Source organism: Dipteris shenzhenensis, chromosome 1 (genome assembly GCF_047967505.1).
Source record: "Dipteris shenzhenensis isolate YYH24624 ecotype China chromosome 1, Dip_SZ_1.0, whole genome shotgun sequence".
Lineage (NCBI taxonomy): Eukaryota > Viridiplantae > Streptophyta > Polypodiopsida > Gleicheniales > Dipteridaceae > Dipteris > Dipteris shenzhenensis.
In genome coordinates, this window is record NC_141596.1 from 33,775,644 (window position 1) to 33,800,958 (window position 25,315).

General features: G+C 45.0%; 1 protein-coding gene across 6 annotated transcripts in view; it reads right to left on the reverse strand.

Annotated features, from left to right (window-relative positions):
- The window catches only part of PSS1 (phosphatidyl serine synthase family protein), a 72,898-nt gene that overhangs the window by 35,720 nt on the left and 11,863 nt on the right, over positions 1 to 25,315 (reverse strand). For all 6 annotated transcript variants that reach the window (XM_087381479.1, XM_087381471.1, XM_087381464.1 and 3 more), the window contains one exon: positions 11,712 to 11,828. In XM_087381479.1, the coding sequence (XP_087237605.1) occupies positions 11,712 to 11,828 (117 nt within the window). The remainder of the gene's footprint in view (positions 1 to 11,711; positions 11,829 to 25,315) is intronic.

Below are 25,315 nucleotides of genomic sequence, written 5' to 3' on the forward strand. Positions count from 1 at the left end.
CAAAAGAGGGGGTCTCTCCACATTAATGTCTCCTCCCACATGCATGGTGTGTGTGGAAAAGTCTCCCATGTGGGCTAGGTGGGTACGCACTCTCAATTGTGTGCGACAACCCTTTGCCTCAATTTTCCACATAAATCAAGCCCCATATCTCAAGTCTATGATACTCCCTTGGTCTCTTTCCAATTTTATAATAGGTTCAAACCTCTAGGAGGACAAGTGGAGGGTTGGCACAAGGAATCTTGCCACCTCATCCTACTTTCCCCATTATTTAACTAGCTCTCTTTGTCCTTCTATACCTCCCCCACATGGGCCTATCCCATATGGAGGGAATAACTCAATATAATAGCCATCTCCACCCATTTTATATTGCTTCTCCCATGGACTTTGAGCCATATCTCACTTAATGCATCCTAGGTGGAGGGGTGGCACATGGAGGAGCCATGCCACCTTGCATTTTATAATATTACTATCATGGATTATGTACAACACACCTTATGGGTCCTCTTACATGGAAGGGTGGCACATGGTCATGCCTTGCCACCTCAACCTTGGGCCCTATGCACACCATATTTGATTATACTATTGCCACATATACAAACACACATACATATTAATGCCTTTTTCCTTAGACAATTTTATCCATAACACCACCTAAGTCAAGGTAGGGGCTTTGAAACCAACTATAAAAAGAAGAGAGATGCAATCATTATGCACATTTTAAGGCACGGATTAAACCACAAGATCCAAAGTCTCCCAAGCCCAATATACCAAGGGACGAGAGGGGACATAAGGAGGGACGTTGAACCATGAGCTCTTGATGAGCACTTCCCTGCACTCACTGGTGGCTCGAGTAAGCACGCTGGCCAGTCTGAACCACTCGTACGCCTCTTGTCAGGGCTGCAGCCTCCCTTATTTCAGCACTGCATCGCCATCCTAGCAGATCTGTTTGAGGGCCTACTAACATAGCAATATAATGCCCAAGCATTGTGAATCGCTGGAAAACTTTGATATTCCATGCAATTGGATGAAACAGCCTGCAATTGATCTTCCATGCAATTGGATGAAACAGCCTGCAACATTCTTGCAGGCCTCTTAATGTTGAAGCCCCCATGGGGGCCCATTTCTTCAATGCTAGCTTGAGCACTAAATTGTTGAACCTCCACCATTGGCAGCAACGTGGGGAGCTCTTCTAAAGTAGCTAGTAAACATGAGGAAAAAATATCAAAGCGTAAAAAGTTCGGAGACAATCAAGCTTAATTGTTCATAATCACGAGCCATCCACTCTAGAAAGCTTCGGCCTAAAACCTACTTGCGAAAAGTAGCAACTATTTTATTCATTTTCCACTTGTCTAATGTTTTGTGGCTATGTGTTTTAAAGACTTTTACTCTTGCCCAACCATTTTAAGCTTTCAACATGGAGGCCTTGCCATTTTCCAGCTTTTTAAGATCCATCTTGATACCACATTTGTAATAACCTCATCTAAGACTCCTCTTTGATTTTTGCATCCTCACTATCATATCCTTGACTCTATTGTCCCATTCCTAACTATCCTTACAGGTAATCTTCATGAGAAATCTCAAGAATTTCTCTAAAGCTTATGAAATCGATCATGTTATTCTCTCTTGAGAAAATTAACCTTTTTTGTCCTTATCAACCTTTTCCCATAGCTATTTTGTTCATAGCTACTATTATTTTCGACATTTCCCTTGCATTATGACATTCCCTATGACATCATGCATTGCATGGCCATTCCCTATTACACCATGCATTACATGGCCATTCCCTATTACACTGGCCATTCCCTTACTTCTTTGGCTTTCAAAGAGGCATTTATGAGTTGTTTCTTCCATTATCTTTGTAAACTCACTGCTCATTGTTGGGTTTGTTGGACAGCTTACCCTCCATTCACTTGGAGCTCGAGACATTTTCTTGTTGCTATCTATACGCATGAGATTTGTTGCAGTCCATCTTCAATAATGTGGCGACTTTGCATTCCCCACTATCCCACTTTGAGAATTTCATCTAATGAAGCGTTAGCATAATTATGATTATGCTGGACCCTTTTCATAGCCCTCTCTATTCATGCATATCCTAGCTCTATCTCTTACTTGCATATGGACACCACAAAGGGTTAGAATGTTCTTGATGTCTTCCTTTGACCACATAGCACTATCAAACAAACGAGGGAGATGTAGCAAGGTAGTACCTCTACAATATCTCTATGATTTGTTTCGGACAATTTGTAGTCTCCTATTGGACATCTAGATTTCGCAACTATCCTTTACAAATCCAATCAAACTATTCTCGACACGTGTGAAGGCCCCACAAGGAGCAAGGAAATATAGGTCACCCATATCCATGTGTGCCCTTGTCCCAACCTTGAGCTACACCTTCATTCACATGGATGTTTTAGGGGTCCCTTGTCCAAAAAAGGAGCATCATCAAACACTGGGTGAGGTCCTTGAAACAAGCAATCTAATATCTCAAACCTAACACAATTTTTAAAAACAAGAAAAATTTGTGCTTATCAATAACGTAAACATTTGTGTTTATGTTGCATTGACCAAAAGGTGAGCTATAGAAAAGAATCCCAAGATCACAAAAGTTCATGTTCATTTGTAAACTTCCAATTGCCTTTAACTTCAACATTAGCATCTAAAGCTTTCACTAACTCTTTAGCTTGCTACATCATCAAGTTGATTTAGGCCAAGGAGGATGCTAAAGACCCATTTCAACAGCACACATATTTATTACGAAGATAAACTTCTCAACAATGTGCTAGAGGATAGTTTCCATCTCGCCCATCTTCAATTCACCCTAACTTATGCTTAGTTCCATAGGGCAAGGTGCTACTCTACACAACCATATGTTGACCCTCTTCGACTTCATTTCATTTGTCATCTAAATAACTCTATTCACATTGGAATGAGCTTCAGTTTATTACGCATCACCCTTATGAAAATATATTTGGCATGCTTGAGTGTGAAACAACTCCCAATAACCAAGATGGCCCACGGTGTGTGAGTTCTAAGAAAACTTTGAGAATGGAATATGTATCCATGGCGGCACCAAGCTCGAAGCAAGCCTTTCCTTGTGTATGTCTCGAATTGGAAATTATGCTACTCCTTGCGGATTCGACCTCCTTACTACTCTTTCAATCCTTTACCTACTACAAGCACTTTTCTTTCATAGGCCTACACAACCAAATGCTGCATGTACTACTTGAACCTACTTTGGGTTCCGATTACTTTGATCTAGTGGGTTTCTTACATATGCAACTTCAAAGCCATTCCAATAGACTGCTAACAAGAACCCAACCCCTTTCCCCTAGAACACCACAAAAAAGGAGTCCTCTTTTCTTTCTTTCTTTTTGTTGTATGTTTTGGTTGCTTTAAATAATAATAATAATAATATAATAAAGACGGGGCGGAGGGAGTATAGGTAGGAAAGATGCGTTTGCACCCTCTAAAAATATGCAAATGTTGCAATCTTGGATTGGCCAAAACAATGTTCAAGATCAAAATAGAATGGCATATATATATAGATGAATCCGAGAACAAGCCCAAAATCATCCTCTAATAACACAACACAGTGTGCGGTTCAATCCCATGACAGTCACTCACAAGATTGAAAACCATAAACTCCATCATGCATAGTAAGGACTAGCTAACGGTGGGTGTAGACCATAGTATAAATATAGACCCTCACATACAAATCCACACATCCACATACTTGGGTCTTCATACTGGGTTTCTATCAGCACTCCGAAGTTGAAGGGAAAACTCAGCCATGACAAAGGCTAGCACTAAAGGAGAAGGCTAATCAAAAAGCAGTCCATATTCTCTTCATTCAAGCTACAATTGCTTGTGAAGACTATACAATTCATTTTAGTCTCTCCCAAACGAGCACTCAAAGCAAAAAATGCTTAGATAATCTAGCCGATAGGGCAACGCACCACTTGAGATAGATAGAATTCATCGCAATATCAGCAAGCCGCAAACGTGGACAAAAACTTCACGAGGTGGTTGCATGTCCGCTAATATGGGGAGAACATATATCTAGATGAATTCGGGAACATGCCTAAACTTATCCCCTAACAACACAACACATAGTGCAATTTCGATCTGACGATAATCACTCACAAGATTAAAACCATAAACTCCATCACGCATGGCAAGGACTAACACTAGGTGTAGACCATAGTACAAATATATGCTCTCACACATACAACTAACACATACTTGTGCATCCATTTAAACCAAAGCCTCCGTATTGAGTTTTCACAATATCAGCAAGCCGCAACGTGGATGAAAACTTCACAAGGTGAAAAGATGCATATCTGCTAATATAGCGAGAACATATATCTAGATGAATCTCGAAACATGCCAAACTCATCCTCTAACACACATAGTGCAGTTTCAATCTCATGATAGTCACTTGACGTCATCACCGACGTCATCAGCACCCAACACTGGGTGTAGACCATAGTAAAAATATATACTCTCACACATACAAATCCACACATCTACACATACTTGAGCATCCGCTTATACAAAGACCTTCATACTGAGTTTCTCTCATCGCTTTAGAGGTGAAGGGAAGCCTCAGTTGTGATAAAGGCTAGCACTAAAGGAGAAAGCTAATAAAAAAGCTGACCATATTCTCTTTATTCAAGCTACAATTGCTTGTGAAGACTAATGGTCTCTCCCAAATGAGCAGTCAAAACAAAAAATTCTTGAATACATGGCATATCAATCTACAAATCTTTGATGTCGCATTTTTATGACAAGCTACCAACTCATCATGTATAGCAAAGAAACTTCAATGGCATCCATACCAACTTCCAATGTAAGTCCCTACATACATGTGGGCATACTTATCCATCCTATGTATTTGATCTCTAGTCTCAAGGCAATTATCTCCATAGAAGTCAACATGGAATCTAGACCATACACTGCAAAGGTCTAGATGGAGAGCCGGTAGTAACCATAGGTTTACTACATTAAGCCATCCCTGAGCCTAAGACCTAGAGAATCCTTAGCAAGCCCATATGGAGGTAAGAGCCTTCATTCCACACCACAACCCCTCATCTCAAAGGATGACCATCTGAGATCCCAATGCTTTGAGGCCTATCATCATCTCCACACTTTAGGCAAATCCTTGCCTAAGAGTGCCTCACAATGATCCTTGCTTATATTGACAAAGTAGGATCAGCTATAAACCCTTTATACTATGACAAAATAGCAATGCCCAATCCTCAAGGCCTCAATACATGCTAGATCTGGTCTCAAGCATCAATTATTTCTAGTCTCTAGTGAGAGTGTGTGATCAAATCCCGTATCATTACACATCTTAGCCCCACATGGCCCCAACCATAGGTTATTCCAACCTTAAGTTAGGCCATGGTTAGCATGTTGGACGTGTAACATCCTCAAAGACAAAAGTGTAGATCTCTCTGTGTAAACATAGGCTCAAATACATGCACACATGTCCACATACTCTACATACCAACTTCCAAGCTCAAGCACACAACATGATGAAGACTAACACCTTGGAACAAGGCCTATCGTATTTTATTACTGCACAGGATGACTCATATCATCGGAACCATAGGATTTCATTGTTGGTTTACATATTTTTCTATCACAAAATTTTTTTTTCACAAGAAAATTACTTCATTAAGTATGAATGAAGACCGCGAGAGCCAACTCAAATGCGGGAGTACATCATGCGATGCATGAGGAAAAAACAGCTCAAAGTGAGCTAATAAAAAACCAAGGCGGAGGCTCAAAATGCCATCTCAACCCTGAAGGAAACTCAGAGAAGAAAGGAGATCCCCTCCAAACTCTGAAAAAAGTAACTCTCCTGGCAGTGGCTGCTCTGTGGAGGATCCCTGCATGCTCGCACAAATGGCCATCAAAGTGTGTACTGTGTTAGTCCAAATACTGGCCATAGTCTGGGAAGGGTAAACCTGGATACCCTCCATCGCCTCTAGACACCTGGCTCTCCAAATATGCCAAGCTACAATGCTAGCCAAAATCTCCCAAGACGTGTCTACTGAGGCATGAGCAGCTCTGAAAGGAGTGAGGGGAATATCTTGGAGGGAACAAGACTCCACTGAGTGTCACCGTACAATGAAAGTTGGATCTGGATCAAATCCCTCGAAAAACACCTATGGGCCAGTAAGAGATAACCAAGCCACTTAAACCCAGGTCATATAGAAAGGTGTTGTATGAAAGATGCTGAAAATCCTAGAGACACCTTTCCAGATCGTCCTCGCCTGTCTGCACTCCCAAAGGCAATGTTGTACTAACTCAACTGCCATGTGACAACGAGGACAAGTAGGGTCAACCCCGAACCTGGATCTCCACAAGTTCACTGCAATCCCTCCATGAATAGAAAGCCAAAAGAAAAGAGTGATCTTTCTATTCCTGAGGGATTTCCAGAGCCAACACCAAAGTTCTTTCGCACAGCTGCGAAAATCTAAAAACTATCCCAATGTGGCACTCTGAGGGGCCTCCAATCTCTACTACTGAGCTGAAACCTCCGGGCATTTCTAACTGTGTAGCAAAAGAAGGGAAAGCTCTTCTCTCGGTGCCCCTCATCAATCCATTCCCACTCCCCTAGGTCCCACTGCAAGAACCTAATAGGGGAACCACCATACAGCCAGAGTCTCCAAGACCGCAGCGCAAAGAGAATGGGATCAGGGGCAAGATACCACTATGAATCCCTGCCCCACTCCATGAATCCTGCAATCCTGACAGGCTGAAATGCAACCTCCAAAAGAATATCATCAGAAGATCTGATAAGCCTGCCTCCCGACTGAACATTAAAGACAAGGGTATCCTCCTGTGCATCCTGCAATGCAATGATCTGTAACGGAATGCTCGTCTCTGAGAACGCTCCCCACCAAGTGGACTTTGTAAGCGGCATGTCATCTGTGTCAATCCACTCTGGCGGAATGGCTGCCTATATCTGCTATATCCTGAGTGCACTCCCTCTGAGGTGGCCAGCTGCTAAAGTCTCTGCCTCTGGAAGTCTCATAAAGGCCTGCCAAGCACCTACAGTAGAGGCAGGTCCCCTCTCCCATCTAGACCACTACATATAATGTCACACTCCAAGTGGCCTGCCATGATGATCCAAAATCGAGTCATTCCACATGACTGGCTGCCTTTCAATCTCTTCACGAGAAGTGGGTGGAACTCTGCGAAGTGTGTTTCTGAAGCAGCCCCAAGCTTTCAGAATAGCAGCCATGAGAGGGGAAGGCTGAAGTAAAGATCCATCTGCTGCTGTCCAACCAATCTCCCCCATGAGAAGGGGTGCAAGACTGAATGCCGCGTGAGAAAAAATCCTTCCAGGGCTGCTGTCCAGGTACCAATCCACATACTACAAACTTGCAGAGCAAGGCCATACACTGCAAGCTCGGGTCAATAATATTGAGACCCCCTTCTCCTGTGGGGAGAATGAGGGTCTCCCAAGCCACCCTAGCTACAACATCTAAGGTGCCATCTAAACCGCTCCATAGAAAGTTCTTGATAGGTCTCATGAGCTGAGCGATACAACCTCTAGATCTGCAGCAACATGAGCAAACAAACCAAGCAATGGCCAACAATACCTGGTTCACAACCACAACTCTAGATGCAAGGTCAAGTCTGGCTGAACTCCAAATAATGAGTTTCCTCCTAATACTCTCCAACACAGGAGTGAACTGCTATGCCAGAGAGATGCCCAACCCAACCTAGCATCCCAGATATCTGACAGAGACTCCCCTCTAAATCCAAGTGAACCCTATGTCATCACTAATCCAAAAGCCATTGGATTTGTTCCAATTAATGTGTGCACCTGCCGCAATGCAAAACAAATCCAATGCTGTCCTAAATGAATTCAGTGTCGATGAATTGGCATCCAAAAATACAGCCGTGTCATCTGCCAACTCACTGTCTAAGAGCTCCTCCTTTTGCCTCAGAGGAAGCCTGAGCCCTACGATTCCAGCTTGAGCTCTAATGTAATAGCTCATAGCCTCAGCCACAAAAAGGAATAAAAGGGAGGCTAGGGGGCATCGCTGACGGACTGATCTGGTAATCTCAAACCTATCTCCCCTGACTCCACCAATAAAAACCTGGTTGTGGGCTGATTTGTAGAGGACTGACACCCCTCTGATCCATGCATCTGAGAAGCCAAAACGAGTAAGTGTGCCCTCCAGAAAGCCCCAATCTACCCTGTCATAAGCTTTCTCAAAGTCCAAGAGTAGAATGGCCAGCCTGTGGCCATTATGCATGGCCCAATCCAAAGCCTCTCAAAATGAGAAGATGTTATCAAAGATGCTCCTGCCATGCACAAAACCCGTCTGCGTATCATGGATAAGATCTGGTAGAAAGGGCTGCAGACGAAGGCTAATAGCTTTAGCTAGGATTTTGTACAAGGTACCCAGCAAGGTAATTGGTCTCCACTAAGACACTAAATTCCTGCAACCCCCTTTTGGAATCAAATGAATGAGGCCCTCCGTAAGTGAGTCTGGCATCTCACCTGAGTCCCATACACCCTGTAGGGCTAAGGTAATATGATCCCCAATCTAATCCCAAAAAGGTTTAAAAAATAAGGAGGTAAGTCCATCTAAACTAGCGCTCCTGAATCGAAGCATTTGTAGGCCTCTTCTGCTTCTCCCTCTGGAGGGCAGCCAACTACTGGCGGATATCTATCTCACGCCTGAGGATCTCACCCCTTCTGATACGAGCAATTGAATGATAAAAGTCACTGATATCAAAGAGGGCTGCGGCTAAGTATGAAGGAGAAAGCTGCCCATCCAGCAAATGAGATACCCAGGTCCTCAACACTGTCTCTGTAAGGCCCTCCTCTGCATAGAAAGAATCTGGAATCCTAACACCGGCAGAGCGGTGCCTCACATGGAGATCTGAGACCATCAAAACCACTAGAAAATGATCCGAAGTGGACACCCCAGCTGCAATGCAAACAGTACCACCTTTGTCAAGAACCCAATCATCCACATAAAATATGTCAATCCGTGCATGTATAGGCATCTGCCATCTCCTGTTCGACCAAGAAAACATGAGAGAATGTGGCTGAGTGTGAAAAGCATCATCATGCCAAGCATCCCTACCACTGTATTGAAAAAGGAAGGCATCCCACGCTGCTCTCTCTAGGGAGTGAATGCCACCTTCCCTACCACCCCTTTTGTCTGAGGGCATTTCAACCATGTTGAAATCGCCCCCTATAATCCAAGCATCTGCAATATGTGACCAAGAGAGCAGTTCCTTCCAAAAAAGAACACGATCCCCTCTAGAATTGGGTGCATAAAGGTTTAAGAGACCAACCTTATGCCCATCAATCAAAAGTATAATCCACTGAGCTCTAGAAGGGACTATGATCCCGTGTCCAATCACCAAGGGGAGTATAGAAGAAGAAACAGAACTGCAAGTACCTCCCCTGGTGCCCAAGGCGGGTGACCAAAAAGTGTGGCCTGAGAGAAGCTTACCCGACTTAGACCAATCCTTGGCATCCAATTTGTGTTCCTGAATCATCAAAATGTCCATGGGACGCCCAGTAACACCTGGATGAAGTTGGTTACGAATCAGTTGCCTGCGGCGACGGTGAGGTATACCCTCGAGGCCCTGAATGTTCCAACTAACAATCCTCATCTGCGAGAGGAGGAGGCCAAATTGAATATCCTTCCCGACTTGGTAGCGGAGAAAGCCCTCTCATGCGAAAAATTCCTCCTATCAAGAGGAGGGAAGTCAACTAGGAAAAGCACCCCCCCCTGCTGAGGGGGAAACTCTGTCCTGGAAGATATGCTCCCCAAGCGTGGAGGGTACAAACTCCTCCTCTGCCTCAAACTCAACCAAGTCTGCCATAACTGAAAATGAATTCTTGCGAAGTACCTCTGGCCAGGAGTGTGAAGGAGCTCTGGCGCAGGAGTGCGAAGGAGCCCTGCACAAGGAGGAGTGGAACCAATAACCCCCTTACCTCAGTCGGGTGTAGACAAATGTGGCCACAACTGCATGACCTCAGCCACAACTTTGTCATTGTCTTAAAGCACGGTTCTCTGCAGAAAGATTCTCCCTAGATCAACGCTCTTGTATCTGAACAAGGTCAGGAGCAGTCTCATCTACATATGGAACCAAGACAGGGATGTCTCCTGCCTGAAGAGACGGGCAAAGGCAGTCAGGTCCGATGGGGTACCGCATGTTAGAGTCATTGTCTCTGACCCTAACATCTCGGATGGCCACATTATGCTTCGGCGTCCAGATGGCTCCTTCTTCAGACAGAGAGTCAAGATTGCAAGGAGATAGGATCAATGTAGGATTTGCAGGACCCTTGGGCACTTTGCCAGAGATTGTCCAAGGAAAAAGAAAAGACCAAAAAGATCCACAGGTGCGCCTCATAGCTTCACCAGACCTGGACCTTCTTCACGACCAGTTCCTTCGACTTCACAGCCAGGACCATCAGCCTCTCGTTCTGGTACTTCTATAGCACGGACATGACAGCTAGCACATCTTGCTTCGGTCCTCCCCCATTGGGTGCCTATCAAAAGTTGGTGAGCCAGTACCTCAGGCTACCACTGATGGGGCCACGGACACCTGAGGAAGGCCTGAAAATCTGATGAAGAGTGACGTCGTCCGGCTGTCTTCCTCGACAGGATCAAACCCCAGTGAAAAAGGGGTCAATAAAATCCTCCTGAAGCCCAGTGCTAGCGGACTAGCCTGAAGCACTGTACGTGCTACCTCCGAGGAGTCAAAAACAATATGGAAGAACCTTGCCCAAGCAGACAAACATCTGAGAAGTGCCCTGCGAAGTCTCCAGGTAGAGCGCGGCGAGTATCCAATCCCTGGCTTGTAACCTAGAAGGGGACCCATGGATGCGAGCAAAGAGTGAAGTCGAGCTCTCTTGCTCTATATCTTTTTTGAGCTACTGTAACTCATCTTTAAATGATGGTTTTTGCGGCCGATGGAAGTGGGTGAGGATTGGTTGAAGGCAGAGCCATTGTCAATCAGGGTGGAAAGGCCAAGCGAGCACAGTTGAACTCCATCCGACTAAAATGCTGCAAGGAGAAGGAAGAGGCTGAAGGGAGGAGACAGGAAGGGATAGAGCTGAGGTAGGCAGGGAGAAGCTGAGGGGAGGAGAAGGGCTGAAAGAGGGAGGAGGGGTGAGGATAGGGGCAGGGGAAAGGAGGTGGAAGAGGGGCTGAAGGGAGCGGGGGTAGAGAAGAGGAGAAGGGGCTGAGGGTAGAGGAGAGGGTAGGAGGGGGTAGGGGCTGAGAGAGGGGGCTGTAGAGGGCGAAGTAGGGGCGGGGTAGGGGCTGAGAGTAGAGGCGGAGGTAGGGGCGGGGGTAGGGGCTGAGAGAGGGGGGGCTGGAAGGGCGGAGCAGAGGCGGGGGTAGGGGCGGAGGAAGGGGCGGGGCTAGGGGCAGAAGAAAGGGTGGGGATAGGGGCGGGGAAAGGCGGGGGAAGAGGCGGGGAAATGGGGCAGGGAAGAGAGGGTAGGGAGGGGGCTGAGGGGAGGGAGGAGAGAGGGGCGGGGAAGGGAGGTAGAGCAGCAGCATGGAAGGTGGGGAGCTCTATCACAATTTGTCTCACCACATATCACAAACCAACTTGAGCAACCCATTGCAACCTTTCACCCCATCCATGCCCCGTATTTATGTGAAGAAATGTCTTCCATCCATAGGTACAATTATAAAAATGGCAAACATTACCTCCATCATCTCAAACCCAATTGATAGTATCCACAAAAGTGTACTGTTGCGTAGCATTATAGCTTTACACCACCAACCAAGCACATGGGCTATTACAAACTCGTCGAGAACAGTCTCCTGCAATGAAGGTTATAACCATTTCACAATTTGGTAGAGTAAATAATACATCCTCTGATACAACAAAAATGTGCTCGTGTAATCTAACAATGACATTAAATGAGAAAGAATCCAAACACATGACTAAAGCCAAAACATCAAATTTGAACCTGTTTTCCCTTTCACTCTTTATCATCTTTCAAGAGCACTAGAAATTGTAACACATCCAACTCGATGAGTAGATTAAACTAGGGTGACCAACCCTTGTGAGAATATTCACATTGCTCTTCTAGCACCATTACTTACCTCACAATTCACAAATGGTATGTCAACTTGGGAGTCGATTGCAGAAGAACTTTCCCAATCTCATTTAAGAGTAAACACTTCAAGAGGGAAAGAATGTTATTACCTGGATGCTAATCCTCGGACTAATGGCCTTAATCTAGCAGGGTTAGGGGGCTCTCAGATTAAGGAAAGCACGCTCACGTGGGTCTAGAGAACTTGGGCGATAGCAAAGAGCCAACTGGCTATAATTAGTCAAGGATGCTTAATACAACGGGATGCTCTTATGTATAATAGTGGACAAGGCTAGTGTGCACACAGCACTGATAATCTGGTTTAGATTGAGAGCCAAGGCTCTTGCCATCTACATGAGGTTGCTGGTGTAGAAAAAGGCCTAGGGCTGATTAGAGAAAGGGGCTAGAAGAGTGGAAGGAAGAGATCGGAAGACCAAAGGGTCTATGAGAGAGATAGGGAAGGCGAGAGAGAAAGAGATGGGAAGAGAGAGAGAGAGAGAGAGAGAGAGAGAGAGAGAGAGATTAACGTCCACAGGAGACCTCACGCGTGTATGGGACAAAATGCACACCAAAATCGTCAACGAGGTAGAAAGAAAAAGAGTCTATGGGGGAGTATAGCAGCTCAGCCCCAAATTATTATAGCATAACTACATTATTGTGGTCTGAATAACATCAGTCTAAGACTCAGAGTCTTTGGGTTTAGGTTTGAAATCTCTAATGAGTGCTTGCCTGTCTCGATAAACCGCCCATTTACCTTCTTTCCTTGCTTCTTTCACTTTGATAAGTTCATTTGTCCTTTGTTTGAGTTGGGTCGGAGTGAGCTCTTCAGATATCCAAATCCTAGTACCCTTGCACTTGTTGGTTTGTCTAAGGATCTTGGTTCTTCAAATCCTTTCTTTGAAACAAATATGTGCTTGGTTTCCCTTTCGAGTGATAAGACTTATGTAATTTTCATCCCAACCGATTTGTGGCACTGCCTTCTTGAGTTGGATAATCTTTTCCTCATCAATACATTCCTCTTCCTCTTCCATTTCAAAATAACTAAGGCAACTATCTTGCAATCCCCCAATCCGTAAAATCTATTTGTTGCTTGCTATGGCTTGCTGCTCTCTTACCTCTGTATAGACATCACATTTCTCGATCTTGTTATGTATTGTTGCTGTAATTTCCTGTCCCATGGTTTTGAGCTGAGTGGTGACCATTTCTTGGACCTTGGCTACAAGCTATGGTGTAGGAGTTGCAGTATTGCATTGTTGTAGGACTTCTTGGATTACCTCATGTCTGCCTTCATTCTTCATTTCTGAAACTGTCTTCTCTAGGGAAGCAATGCAGAGCTTTGCATCTTTGAATTCTTGTTGTAGGAAGTAGATCCGCTCATGTGGATCAAGATTGCTTTGAAATCTGTGAAAAGTCAAGGCATAAGGAGAAGGTGTCGACGCCATGGCAGTGTAGGATGGCTTCTTGTTAGCTGGAGTCGATGGAAAGAGCTTCCTCTTCGGGAACTCCATGCTGGGAAAGACCTGTGCAATCCAGGACCCCTTTGTTGAAGCTAACACCCTAGACTGAGCCAGGGGCTCAGCTCAGCCTGAGGTTGGACGATGACCCCCCTGTTGTTGAGAGAGAGAGAGAGAAAGAAAGAAAGAAAAAAAGTTTATTAAAGTCTTCGAAAGACCGATGGGTCTATGAGACTGTAAAAAATCCTGATACAACAAGCGGTGTGGGTGAAGCTACTAAACGAGCATCCACTCCAATGCATAATGCAAAATGATAAGCGGTGAGTGCTCCATAGTCATGACAGAATGATGATTGTCTACACAACACTAACATCCTCGGACGTGGTCCTGTGTCATCTTCTGGCCGTAGCGCTATGTCTGCTCATAAGGGCTACAGTGACCCCTATTGGTGGAGCTCCACAACTCTGAACAAGGGAGGGGTATCCCAAGTGTAATATGTGCCTCAACCCTCTGTCTGAACTGTCGTGTCACTAGCTCTGTGTCATGATCATGGCGGGGCCTCGTGGTGTGGGATTCCACATGGACTGGCTAGAAGAAATCAGTGATTGAGCTCTCAAGGAGGTCTGCTCTTGTCTCTGTGATCGAAGTAAACGCTCGTGGTGTCTAACTATCTCGTGAATGAAGGCGGCTAAGCATCTCTGGTCTGGAAAGGAGAGAAAGCGGGACAATATCCCAAAATTGTCTCTGAAGAGGCAATACAGGCGTCCTCGAATCTCATAGTATACTGGGCATCTAAAAATGAAATGCTCCTCCGACTCAATCTCATGTGTGTCACATAATGTGCATATGTGCCTCTCCCTAAGCAAACCCTCAGCTATGCCACTCTCTATGCGAAGTCTATGTGAAGAGACCCGAAGCTGCCCAATAGAGATCCTCAATGAGTGGGATAGGTGGATTTGTGTATATCCGAGTGGGTCAATAAAACCCTCCGCTGTGACACGTAAACAATGATCCCTATAGAAGCTGAGCTTCACTGGAAGCTCGCTCGGTCCCAACAGGTCCGGAAAGTGTGTAGCTGCAAAAGATCCTCACTAATGACCTAGTTGACCTCATGAGATGTGAAGGGAGGAAAAGGCACGTCAATGCTATACTGGAAGGGGGGGTCCGGGGAGTCGAGTCCCAGTCACTCAAACCATCTCTCTGTGCGTGCAAACCAGCATCTCTGGTCACTTGCTGCTGCTGACAGTGCCATAAAGGAGGACAATGCTAGCCGCGGAACTCTACTGCATCTGGAAGTGTAATCTCTGTACCTCCTAACTCGAAATAGGTAAGTAATAACCTGAAATGCTGCATCAAGCTATAGTGGAGATGACCCAAACTCAGCCTGAATGATATGGTGAGGAACTGATGGCTTACTGCTGCGAATCATCTATGATATCATAAGAACCTGTAGGTGCTCCACCCGAGTCCACTCTATATCCGACAGATCCGGCCCCCAACTAGAGCTGCCATACATCCCAGCTGGACGGACGAGGGAGTCAAAAAGTTAGACCTTGTCCGCGGGTCCTAGAAATGTGAGCGAAAGCACTGCCTCTCTAGTCTGGCTAAAGAAGCGTATCATCTACTCAGTCGGGCCTGCATCACTAGTCTCATAGTATAGATAGGTCCAGAGAAGAGAACCGCTAGGTATGTATATGACGAAACAATCTCCACCAACGACCCGCCGAAGGTGAACTGCTCCCGGTGCAAAGTGGCTCGAGATGTGTTGAAGATCCTGACCTTGGTTTTACCAAGGTTGACCTTCAAATCATGGAAATCACAAAAGGACTGTAGTGCATCTAGGAAGATAAGAGTGCCACGTCATTCACGTATAACAAGATCTGGATCAAAGTGCTAGCAAGCATCCCTCCCCCCCAGTGTCTGCATAACTGTCTCAAGCTCATCAATGTAGAGGCCAAACAGGGTTGGTGATAAAGGACACCTTTGTTTGACCCCAATAGTACTCATGATCTCATCTGTCCATCCAAACCCTATCCAAACTCTGCCTGAGACCCGCTCGTAAAGTGCCATGACAGCCCAAATGATCTCCTAGTCAAAACCCAAGTCCTGCAAAGGCTGATGAGGCGGGCTCTCGAAACCGTATCAAAGGCTTTGCGAAAATCCACAAAGCAGTAATAAATCCTCTGTTTCCATGCCCTCGCCTCCTCAATGATACACCTAAGTGATCCATGGTCCCATGATCACGTAGCGTCTCTGGTTCGTTCGGGAGGTGGTTTTTGGTTTCGAATCTAAGTTGACGGCATAAAGCCTTGCACTCATCATCGTACCAGCTATTACAAGGGACGGTCCCAGGTGGTGGTGGAGCGAGTAGTGTGAGGAAAAGCGTTAAATGAAGTCTCGTGTAGTGAGCGGGTGACTAAAGTAGCACGGTCCTCTAGTAAGGGTATATGTGAAGTATGTAAAGGCAAGCTAAATATATAAGCGAAAGGTTGCGGTCGAAATGTATGTCATGATAAGTGGTGTGAGTGATCTGTGGTGTGGGAGGTACCGTGAGATGGGGTGTAGAAAGAGGTATGTGTGATCAGCCTCAGGAGGACAGGCTGCGACAGTAAAACCAATGATACAAGAGGTGAAGGTAGAGGATCCCATGATGTAATCAACAACACTAGAGCCCCCTCCATGTGGGAAGCAGGTAAAACTACTTGAAAAGGGCCATCTATCAAGACCATTATAAATAATATCATGCATTCTTCCTAGATCTAACAAGGCCTGCCCGTAAGATGTGACCGGAGCTCGTCTATTAGCTCAAACTCGCATCATACCTACGTCCTCAAGATCAATGTCTGGCAGTAAAATGGAATCGTCTTTGAAGTCGATAAGTGGTACCTGACGAACCCCTGTCCTTGCGTTGAAGTCCCTAACCAAGAGGACTTCCCCGCGGCTCAAGAAATCGACAATGTCCTGGTATAGAGCTGCATATGGTGATGTCTCCGTCTCCTCTCGGACATCCTAATCAAAGTGTGAGGTCTCGGGGCGGAAGTTGTAACCGGCCTTTGATCACAAAGGGCAGTGTAATTGTCTCTACTATCTCACAAAACTGAAAATATAGCCAACTTGAAACATTGTATTTGTCCACAAACAAAGCTCTGGGGCAGTGTAATTGTCTCTACTATCTCACAAAACTGAAAATATAGCCAACTTGAAACATTGTATTTGTCCACAAACAAAACTCAGAGCATAAAACTTCACTGCATAGCATCATTGAACCATTTAACAAAGGGAGGCTAGAATGCCCCTACTCAGAAGCATGAAGAGTGACACCTGTTGGCCCCAACACTTGGTGCCCCTTGCGGTATCTATTTCATTACTGGTTAGCTCAAAAAATACAAAGGGACTCCCTTTAAGAGCTCACCCGCAGGTGCAACCCAGTACAATGCCAACCCGTGGCTGTGCTAGTGACCAACTCCCAGTGCTATTCGTTTGGTTCCTCTCAGTAGCCATGCATAACACCAGTAGACCAACCTGACAGCATGCCAAGCAATGCATTCACACATATCCAAGCCATTACTGAGCCCAAGTCTAGCCACTGCACCCCCAGGAAGAGAGTATCACAACCAGTGCCCCAATCCTCGCCTAGGCCAATGGCAGGGCATCAAACAGAAACTCAGTAAGAATGGCAGCAGCATAGAGTAGGAACAGAAAATGAGAATTCAGCCAGCAGAAAGAGCTTGTTTCAGCCCGGAACAGCTCCAGAAGTAGGTTGAATAGCAGACAGCAAACTCTGGTAGGAGGGAGCTGCCTATGAGTGTCTTCCAGCACCAGAAAAGATCAAAAAAGAGAGCATCCAGCAATCTGTAGCAAATCCGCCATGAATGTGTCCACCAGAATGGAGTTTTCAGCCAACAAACACCTCAAAACTCAGTGCGCCTTGCACCAGACAGAGGCCAAGACTGAGGCGTCCAAGAATATGGCTTCGGAATCAAGAAAGGGAGACTTCTGTCGTGAAGAAAGTCAAGAAAAGCTTCAAAAGTGGCCCAGACTGGAGGCGTCCAGGTCCAAGATGCATGCCAGCAACAGAAAGCGCCAAGGGGAGGAGAACTATCATGAAGAAAGCTTGAAAATCGACTTCAGCCAGCAAGAGGGAGGCTGCGAAAATCCGTCATGAAGAGAATGAGGCTGCTCTGGTAGGGGAGAAGTCTCAAATCAGCAAGGAAGGGAAAGGAAGGGCTCCAAGGCCTTCCAGGGGTGACACCTAGGTGCCACAAGGCAAGCAGAGAAGCCACATGCAGACACATGTACAAAGTGTGCTAGCTAGATGTTAAGATTGCGTTCCATAAGATTTTTTATATCACGATCAGACGAAATGTGTACCAGGTCAGATGGCACACTATGACCCTAATGCTTGGGAACCAATGACCCTAATTTGTAGGATCTCTAGAAGGTCAATTTTTAAAGAATGACCCCACTGAACCAAACCAATGACCTTAGAAATTGAAACCACTCTAATAGCACCAAGAGTTGCACTTATTGCACATGAAATCATAGGTACCTTTTAAGCATTAACTAAGGCCCCTAGCCTAGTACCCTAGGCTCAATTCAGTGACGGTTAGTTTAGACACTTCACCATCACCACCACGTCCCTGTGACAAAAAGAAACATACTGCAATGAACAAATCCCGGCTGCCTGTGTGTCGGATCTAGATCCAGAGAAATCTGGAGTGTGTACCTCTCCGCTGTACTGAGGTGGTCCCCAAAAGAGCGCATGTGTAAAAAACTACTACCCCTCCTCATCCTCGTACTCCCCGTGTGTACCTTGTCTCATCTTTGTAAGCAAACTCCCATGTGTACCCCTTGACTTCTAGTAGTGGGCGCTCTGGACTCTGATGTGTCTCTGTATAAAAGACTATGTCACAACCAGTATAAGATTCCAAGAAGTACTTTAGTTCTAACCATAAGGTTCCATTACAATTCCAAATGGTACAAGACAGGGTCTCAGTATGGTGAGTCTCATAGACCCCGCCTCCCTATGTGCGAGGAGAGGCAGATGTGCAACGGGGGCCTGTAAGGAGTCGTCCATCTTGAACTACCGCCCAATTCCCATCCTTGTGGGCCTAATCCCGCTGCTGTATCAAAGTGCACCTCTCCTCGACCTGTAAGGGGGTGAGATCCTCATCCATGGATATCGATGGCTGCTCCTGTAAGACTGATCTACGCCGTAGAGCTGAGAGTCGTGCATGAGTATCATGGAATCATATGATGAGGGGCTTCTCTCGATTGGGATCTCTCCCTACCCACCATGCCCTCTTAATCCTATGCTCAACTACCCCAAGACTAGTGGCCACAAATACAGTCGCATCGCTCATCGGTGTAGCCTCGGTGCGTGGAATGTAAGAACGGAGAGAGGAAGAGGTGAGAGCAGGAGAGCAAGAGAGCAACACACAGTTGAATTGAAAAGGATAAGAAAGCTTTGGTTAGGGGGAAAAACCTCTAAATGAGGAAAAAGTGCCCCTAACCCACTTATTCGTCATGCATTGGTCGTTGCCATGAATTATGTCTATAATTCCAACACCCCCCTACAGTGCCAATGTGATGATGTACAAGGAAATGATCAATCACCAAAAGGACATAAGTTCAAGGCACTCCGAAATGCCTCAAACTTCTCACGAGGAAGTGCTTTAGTGAACATGTCTGCAACATTGTCATGTGTGGACACGTAGATCATACTGATCTCCCCTGCATGCAACTTCTCTCTAACATAGCGATAGTAAACCTCAATGTGCTTCGTGCGAGCATGGAACATAGGATTCTTAGCCACTGCTATAGCACTCTAACTATCAGTGAGAATTGGAGAAGGACCCTCCAATAAGAGATGAAGATCAGCAAACAAACGGCGCAGCCAAACATACTCAACTGTTGCTATGAAAGCTGCCCTGTCCTCAGCTTCACATGAGGAGGTAGCCACAATAGTTTGTTTCTTGCTCAACCAAGAAATGCAAGCATCACCCAAAAAGAAACAATTCCCACTTGTGGACTACCTTGTATCATAATCTCCAACCCAATCAGAGTCACTGTAAGCACGCATTTGCAAGTCACCCCCCTAAGAAACATCAAGCCATAAGACTTAAGTGCCTTGCAAGTAACTGAAAATGCGTTTTACAGCCTGCCAATGGGAAGTCTTCAAGCTATGCATATATCTGCTCACTTGTGAAACCACAAAATGAATGTCAAGCCGAGTATTGCACAAGTAAATGAGGCATCCAACTGCCTGGTTGTAAAATGTGGCATCAACCGATTCACCTCCTCCATACATGGTAAGCTTCAGCCTTGGCTCCTTGGAAATGGCTGTAGGCTTGTAATCTTGCATCTTGAACCGATCCAAAAGCTTTTGCACATACTTGGATTGAGACATAATGATGCCACGACTTTCTTGTATGAACTAGATCCCCAAATAAAAATGAAGCATGCCCAAATCTGACATGTCAAAAGTAGCTCTCAACTCTGAAGCGTGGAGGTTGCTTTACATAAACCTCTTCCAACAAGTCTCCATTAAGAAATGCTGTTTTTATATCCAACCGATATACATTCCCATCAAAATGTGCAGCCATGGCTTTAACTGATCTGATGGTAGTCATCCTGGAAGTAGGAGCAAATGTCTCCTCATAATCAATGCATCCAACCTATCTGCAAGTGCCTGAAAACGTGCGGTATCTACAGCTGAAATATTTCTAGGGCAACAATTAATGCCTCCATTCTTTATTCTCAATAAATGATTCCGCACTCGGTCTGAGCCTCCTGATTTTTCTTCACCGCAATACAGACAATCCCACTTTTGTGATCCTCCTTTTGACTTGTCATAGATGCGTCCAGGTGTCACCTCCTTTCACCACTCGGATTTGTGGTCTTGGTCAAGGCCATGGGGAGGAGCCATTGAGAAGAGGGGGGGCTGAGAGAAGTGGGCTGAGAGAAGATGGAGAGAGGAGAGAATGGGGGCCTGGAGGGGGCTGAGAGACTAGAAGGGAGTGGAGGGAAGGGGGTTGGAGAGAGTAGAAGGGAGCGGAGGGAAGGGGGTTGAGGGAGTAGAGAAAGAGAGAGATGGGAGTCGAGAAAGTTAGGAGGAGGGGGAGATGGAGGGCTGAGGCAAGGAGGGAGGGTGGAGTAGTTGGAGGGCTCAAGCAAGGAGGGAGAGTGAAGTAGTGAAGGCTGGAGCAGCAAAGGGGGGTAGCGGGAATGGCACGAGAAGATGAGGTGGGAGGAAGAGCTGCCCGTCGGGACTTTTAGCTAGGTCATAACCCGGAACACCAGGATTAGGGTAGAAACGCCACCGGAACGGCGTTCTTTGGTAACATGTCCCCAAGGGACGTTCCGAACACGTTCCAGACGTTCCCTGGGCCTCTCCTTTCTGGAACGGCGTTCTAGGCCTTCCGAATGCTGGAACGCCGTTCCCTGGTAACTATGTTGTGGAGGAACTAAATCAGCTTGAGGCTAAAATCCGGGCATGTGAATCAAGAGGGACTCGATGTAAATCCTGATTTTCAGCATGCATATCAGCTCCAGAACCCAAAGCAATGGGTAATAAACCTTCAAAGACATCAATAGAGCTCAAGTAGGTGGCATCTCAAATTCAGCATGTGTATGAGCTGAATTTTCAAAAAATATCACACCTCTACTAACAAAGATCTTGCGTGTAGCAAGATCATAGAGACAATATGCTTTGCTTTCCGTGCTATACCCAACAAAAATACATTTGAGTGCCTTGTCTTCCAGCATATGACGAAACTCTTTGGGCACATGGGCATATGCAACACAACCAAAAACATGGAAATGATTCACTGAAGGCTTCTTTCCATACCAAGCTTCATATGGTGTCATAGTTTTCAAAGCCTTCGTGGGAACACGATTCAAGACATAATTGGCACACATGAGACCTTCAAGCCAAAATTTGTGAGGCAATATCTTGCTCGTAAGCATGCATCTATCCATCTCCATAAGAGAGCGATTTTTCCTCTCAGTTGAAGGATCCTGCTGAGGAGTAAGCCTCACTCTCAGCTGAAGGATTCTGCTGAGGAGTAAGCCTCACTGTAAGCTGATGATGAGTGCCCTTAGGCTTACTGTATGCTGATGATGAATGCCCTTTTCCAGCAAATAAGCCTTAAATGCATGAGAAATATACTCCCCCCCTCTATCTCTGCAAAGTGTCTGTACCTTGAGCCTTGTCTCATTTTCAACTTTGGCAACAAAATGTCGAAAATTGAGAAACACGTCAGATTTTGCCTTTATACCATACACCCAAGTGTATCTCGAATAGTCATCAATAAAGGTGACAAAATACAAGTAACCACCGAAGGCAGGAGTCCTCATGGGACCACAGACATCACTGTGAATGAGCTGTAGCTTACGGGCAGCTCTTACTGCACCATCTTTCTTGAAGGAAAACCTATGCATCTTGCCAAGTATGCATCCTTCACATGTATAAGGCGGGGGTGACTCCAAAAGAGAGAAGGCATCAACCATTTGAAACTTTTGAAGTGTCATCAAACTGTCAAAATTCGTATGCCCATATCTAACATGCCATAACTCTGCATTCTGCATAGCAATAGTGGGAGTAGAAACTGCAAGCGCATGATCTGGTCTTTTCTCAAAAACATCAAGCTGAAAAAGACCACGAAACAGTGTGCTAGATAGTCTCAAGGCATAATCATCTTCTCTGTCTCAAACTGCACACTTGTCATCCTCAAAGACAACCTTTATTGAGAGAGGACACTGAAAGCAAATTTGTCTTGATTCCACGCATATAAAGCACATCATGAATTCTGAAATTTGTGCCATCTGTGGCTGTAAGCACAATCTCACCAATACCACGAACTGAATAAGAAGAATCATTTGCACAAGACACCCTTTTTCTAGCAAGTGGTGGATGCAGAGAATCAAACAAACACTTCCTAGGAGTGATATGTTAGGTGGTGCCACTATCAAAATACCAATTATTCAATGTCTCATTGACATAGAAAGTGCATGCATCCTTAGATGGGTCATAACTGCAAGTCAAAAAACCATAATCATCCTCCTCAAAGGTGGCTGTAACATCAGGGACAGCCACACTACTATCATGACTGCAAATCAAAAAGGCATATTCCTCTTCCACCAAATTGGTTATAGCATCACCTTCATGTGCATGAGAGGCTAATGTATCCGAGACAACCATACTGGAATCTTTCTTCTTCTCCTTGGCAAGCCTTTTCCTACATTCATCAATGTAATGACCTAGCTTGTTGCAGTAATGACATCTCCCCATTTTCTTGGGCTTCTCTGCATTACTCTTAGCCTTTTGTGAAGGCTGTCCAGAATCAGCCTTAGACTCATTTGCAGGCTGATTTGTATGCTGCTTCCCTTTTACCCTTGGCTTGAACTTGGAAAACATGGCATGTTCACTTGCACGTGTGGCCATATTTTTCCATGTCTGCTCTTCCTGCAACAAAAGCCCTATCAACTCATGAAATGTGAGAGGTTGCCATGTTGAGAGATCACGCTCAACATCCTGTGATCATATGTGCATAGCACCATCATGTGATCATATGTGCATAACACTAACCCAATAGAGTGCTATAAAGGAAAGGGTTAGATGCCCTAACCCTAAATGGGTTTGTATATATTCTACATTTTCAACTAAATCTAGTGTACAGTTAGTCATTAGTGATGTGCTCTCTAGCTGTGCCTGCATACCTCTTGCTAAGCACAGTGCCACATCATCACTGCATGTGACTCATAGTGCCACATCATCACATCACATTTTTACTCTTTTTTTACCCCTCCACCTAGATCAAGCCGTATCTCTTGATCCAAGAGGAATTTAAGGGTGCTACAAAAAGGCGAAATGATCGGTTTTTTGTGCTCTACGCGCTCGTCACATCACACACACATTTTGACGCACGTATCACTCACTTTTAAGCCTTGCCGACAAATCCACTTCCTACACGCACATCAGCCTCTACATCGATGCATCTGACCCAACACATAAAAAGAACCAAAGAAAAGAAATTATTTGCTATTCTTTCATCGATCGACGGTTGGTATAGATCTAGATCAGAGTAGACTAGATCGCCATAGAGGGGATGCTTTGAATTTCCCCAAGTTGCCAATCTAAGCCATGCCCAAATTTCCAGACTAGTTTCTACTCGGAGTCAGTTCCTACGCTCACATACGGTTTCACATCATCATCACATTACCTAAAACATGGCATTCATCAGTTCAGTGACCAGACTTCAGAGTGTTCTCAGAGGCATTGATCAGTGGACAGATAGCACATGATTTGATTCCACACGCACATGCCATCATTGTAAAGCCTATTTGGCTATTTCACGGCATTGTGCACATCATTTCAGCCTTGTAAAGCCTCTTGGCTATTCCTGGCATCATTTGCCACAAGCCTTGTAATTCAGATCGGATTATATATATTAAAGTTCTACCTTCACCGACAATTCAGATTTCACTTGCCACAGTCAGTGTTTTGCAGTTGATTCAGACAGTGATTTTGACAGATAGAATGGGATAAGATAGATAAGTATGCATATCATCTGATCAAGCAGAATGTGCAAGATGTCATGCTAGGACGGCTCAACACTGTCAAGACATCAAAAGAAGCATGGGATATGTTCGTAGCCCTCTATGAGTCCAAGAACACTTCCACGATTCCCACACCGAGAAACCAAATCAACCAGAGTTTCCGCGACAATAGCGAAACCGGTGATGCTTATGTACAACGGATCAAAGACTACAACAATCAACTCGCAACAGCATGAGAGACCATGAATCCAGCAAAAATGGTTCAAGTCATCCTAAATGGACTAGGAGAGGGATACGAGAATCTAGTCCAGAGTATTGCCATCCAATGGCAAATTTCAAAACTTGAAGAAGTTCAGTCAGTCTTACTTTGTGAAGAACTCAAGAAGCAATCCATTCATGCATGCAAAGGTCATTCTAATGATCAAGCATTCACAGCTTCAGATAGAAGCAGAGGCAGAGGCAGAGGCAGATCATTCCAGCGAAGTGGTCATCATCAGCAACACAGTCATCAACAAAGTCAACATAATCCTTAGCAACATCAAAATCAATAAAGAGAAAATCATTCCAATCGAGAAAGATTTTATTCAGTGCAACAACTGTCATAAGTTTGGACACTATGAAAGAGATTGCCGCAAGAAGCAGTACGACCAAGGTGCTCAATTGCCTAAAGTAGGAGCGTTTCTGCAAGGCATGGCCAACATTTACATTTTTCACGAATCGAGTAATATTGCATTTACCCAATAGTATGACTTTGATTGACAACCTATGCCTCTTATATAATATCAGCATGTCCGATTAGTAGATTGAGAAAGCCATTGAATATGCCACCTTAAGCTCATGTCTTAGTAGAGTTATGCCAGCCAAATTCTAGCTTTTTCATGAGGAAATTCCTTAAATGTGTAGCCTCCCCTAAATGTGGTCCACATAAGGAAACCACCAAGGTATGATTTCTTAATAATGGCTTCTATTAAGCCCTTCAACAACATGGAGTTCCAACAAAATGTAGGTCAATAGATGCGACCCTAGTCCCTAGTATACATTCCGACATCCTAGGGTGAAAAGGGATCAATGTTTTATATGCCTCCTTCTTTGACTCAAAAAATTACATAGAAAGCTAAAATTTGGACTTCTATGCCAATTATATATGTTTACACACCTCATATAAAAATTTGATACATTTTTTATAATAGAAATAAAT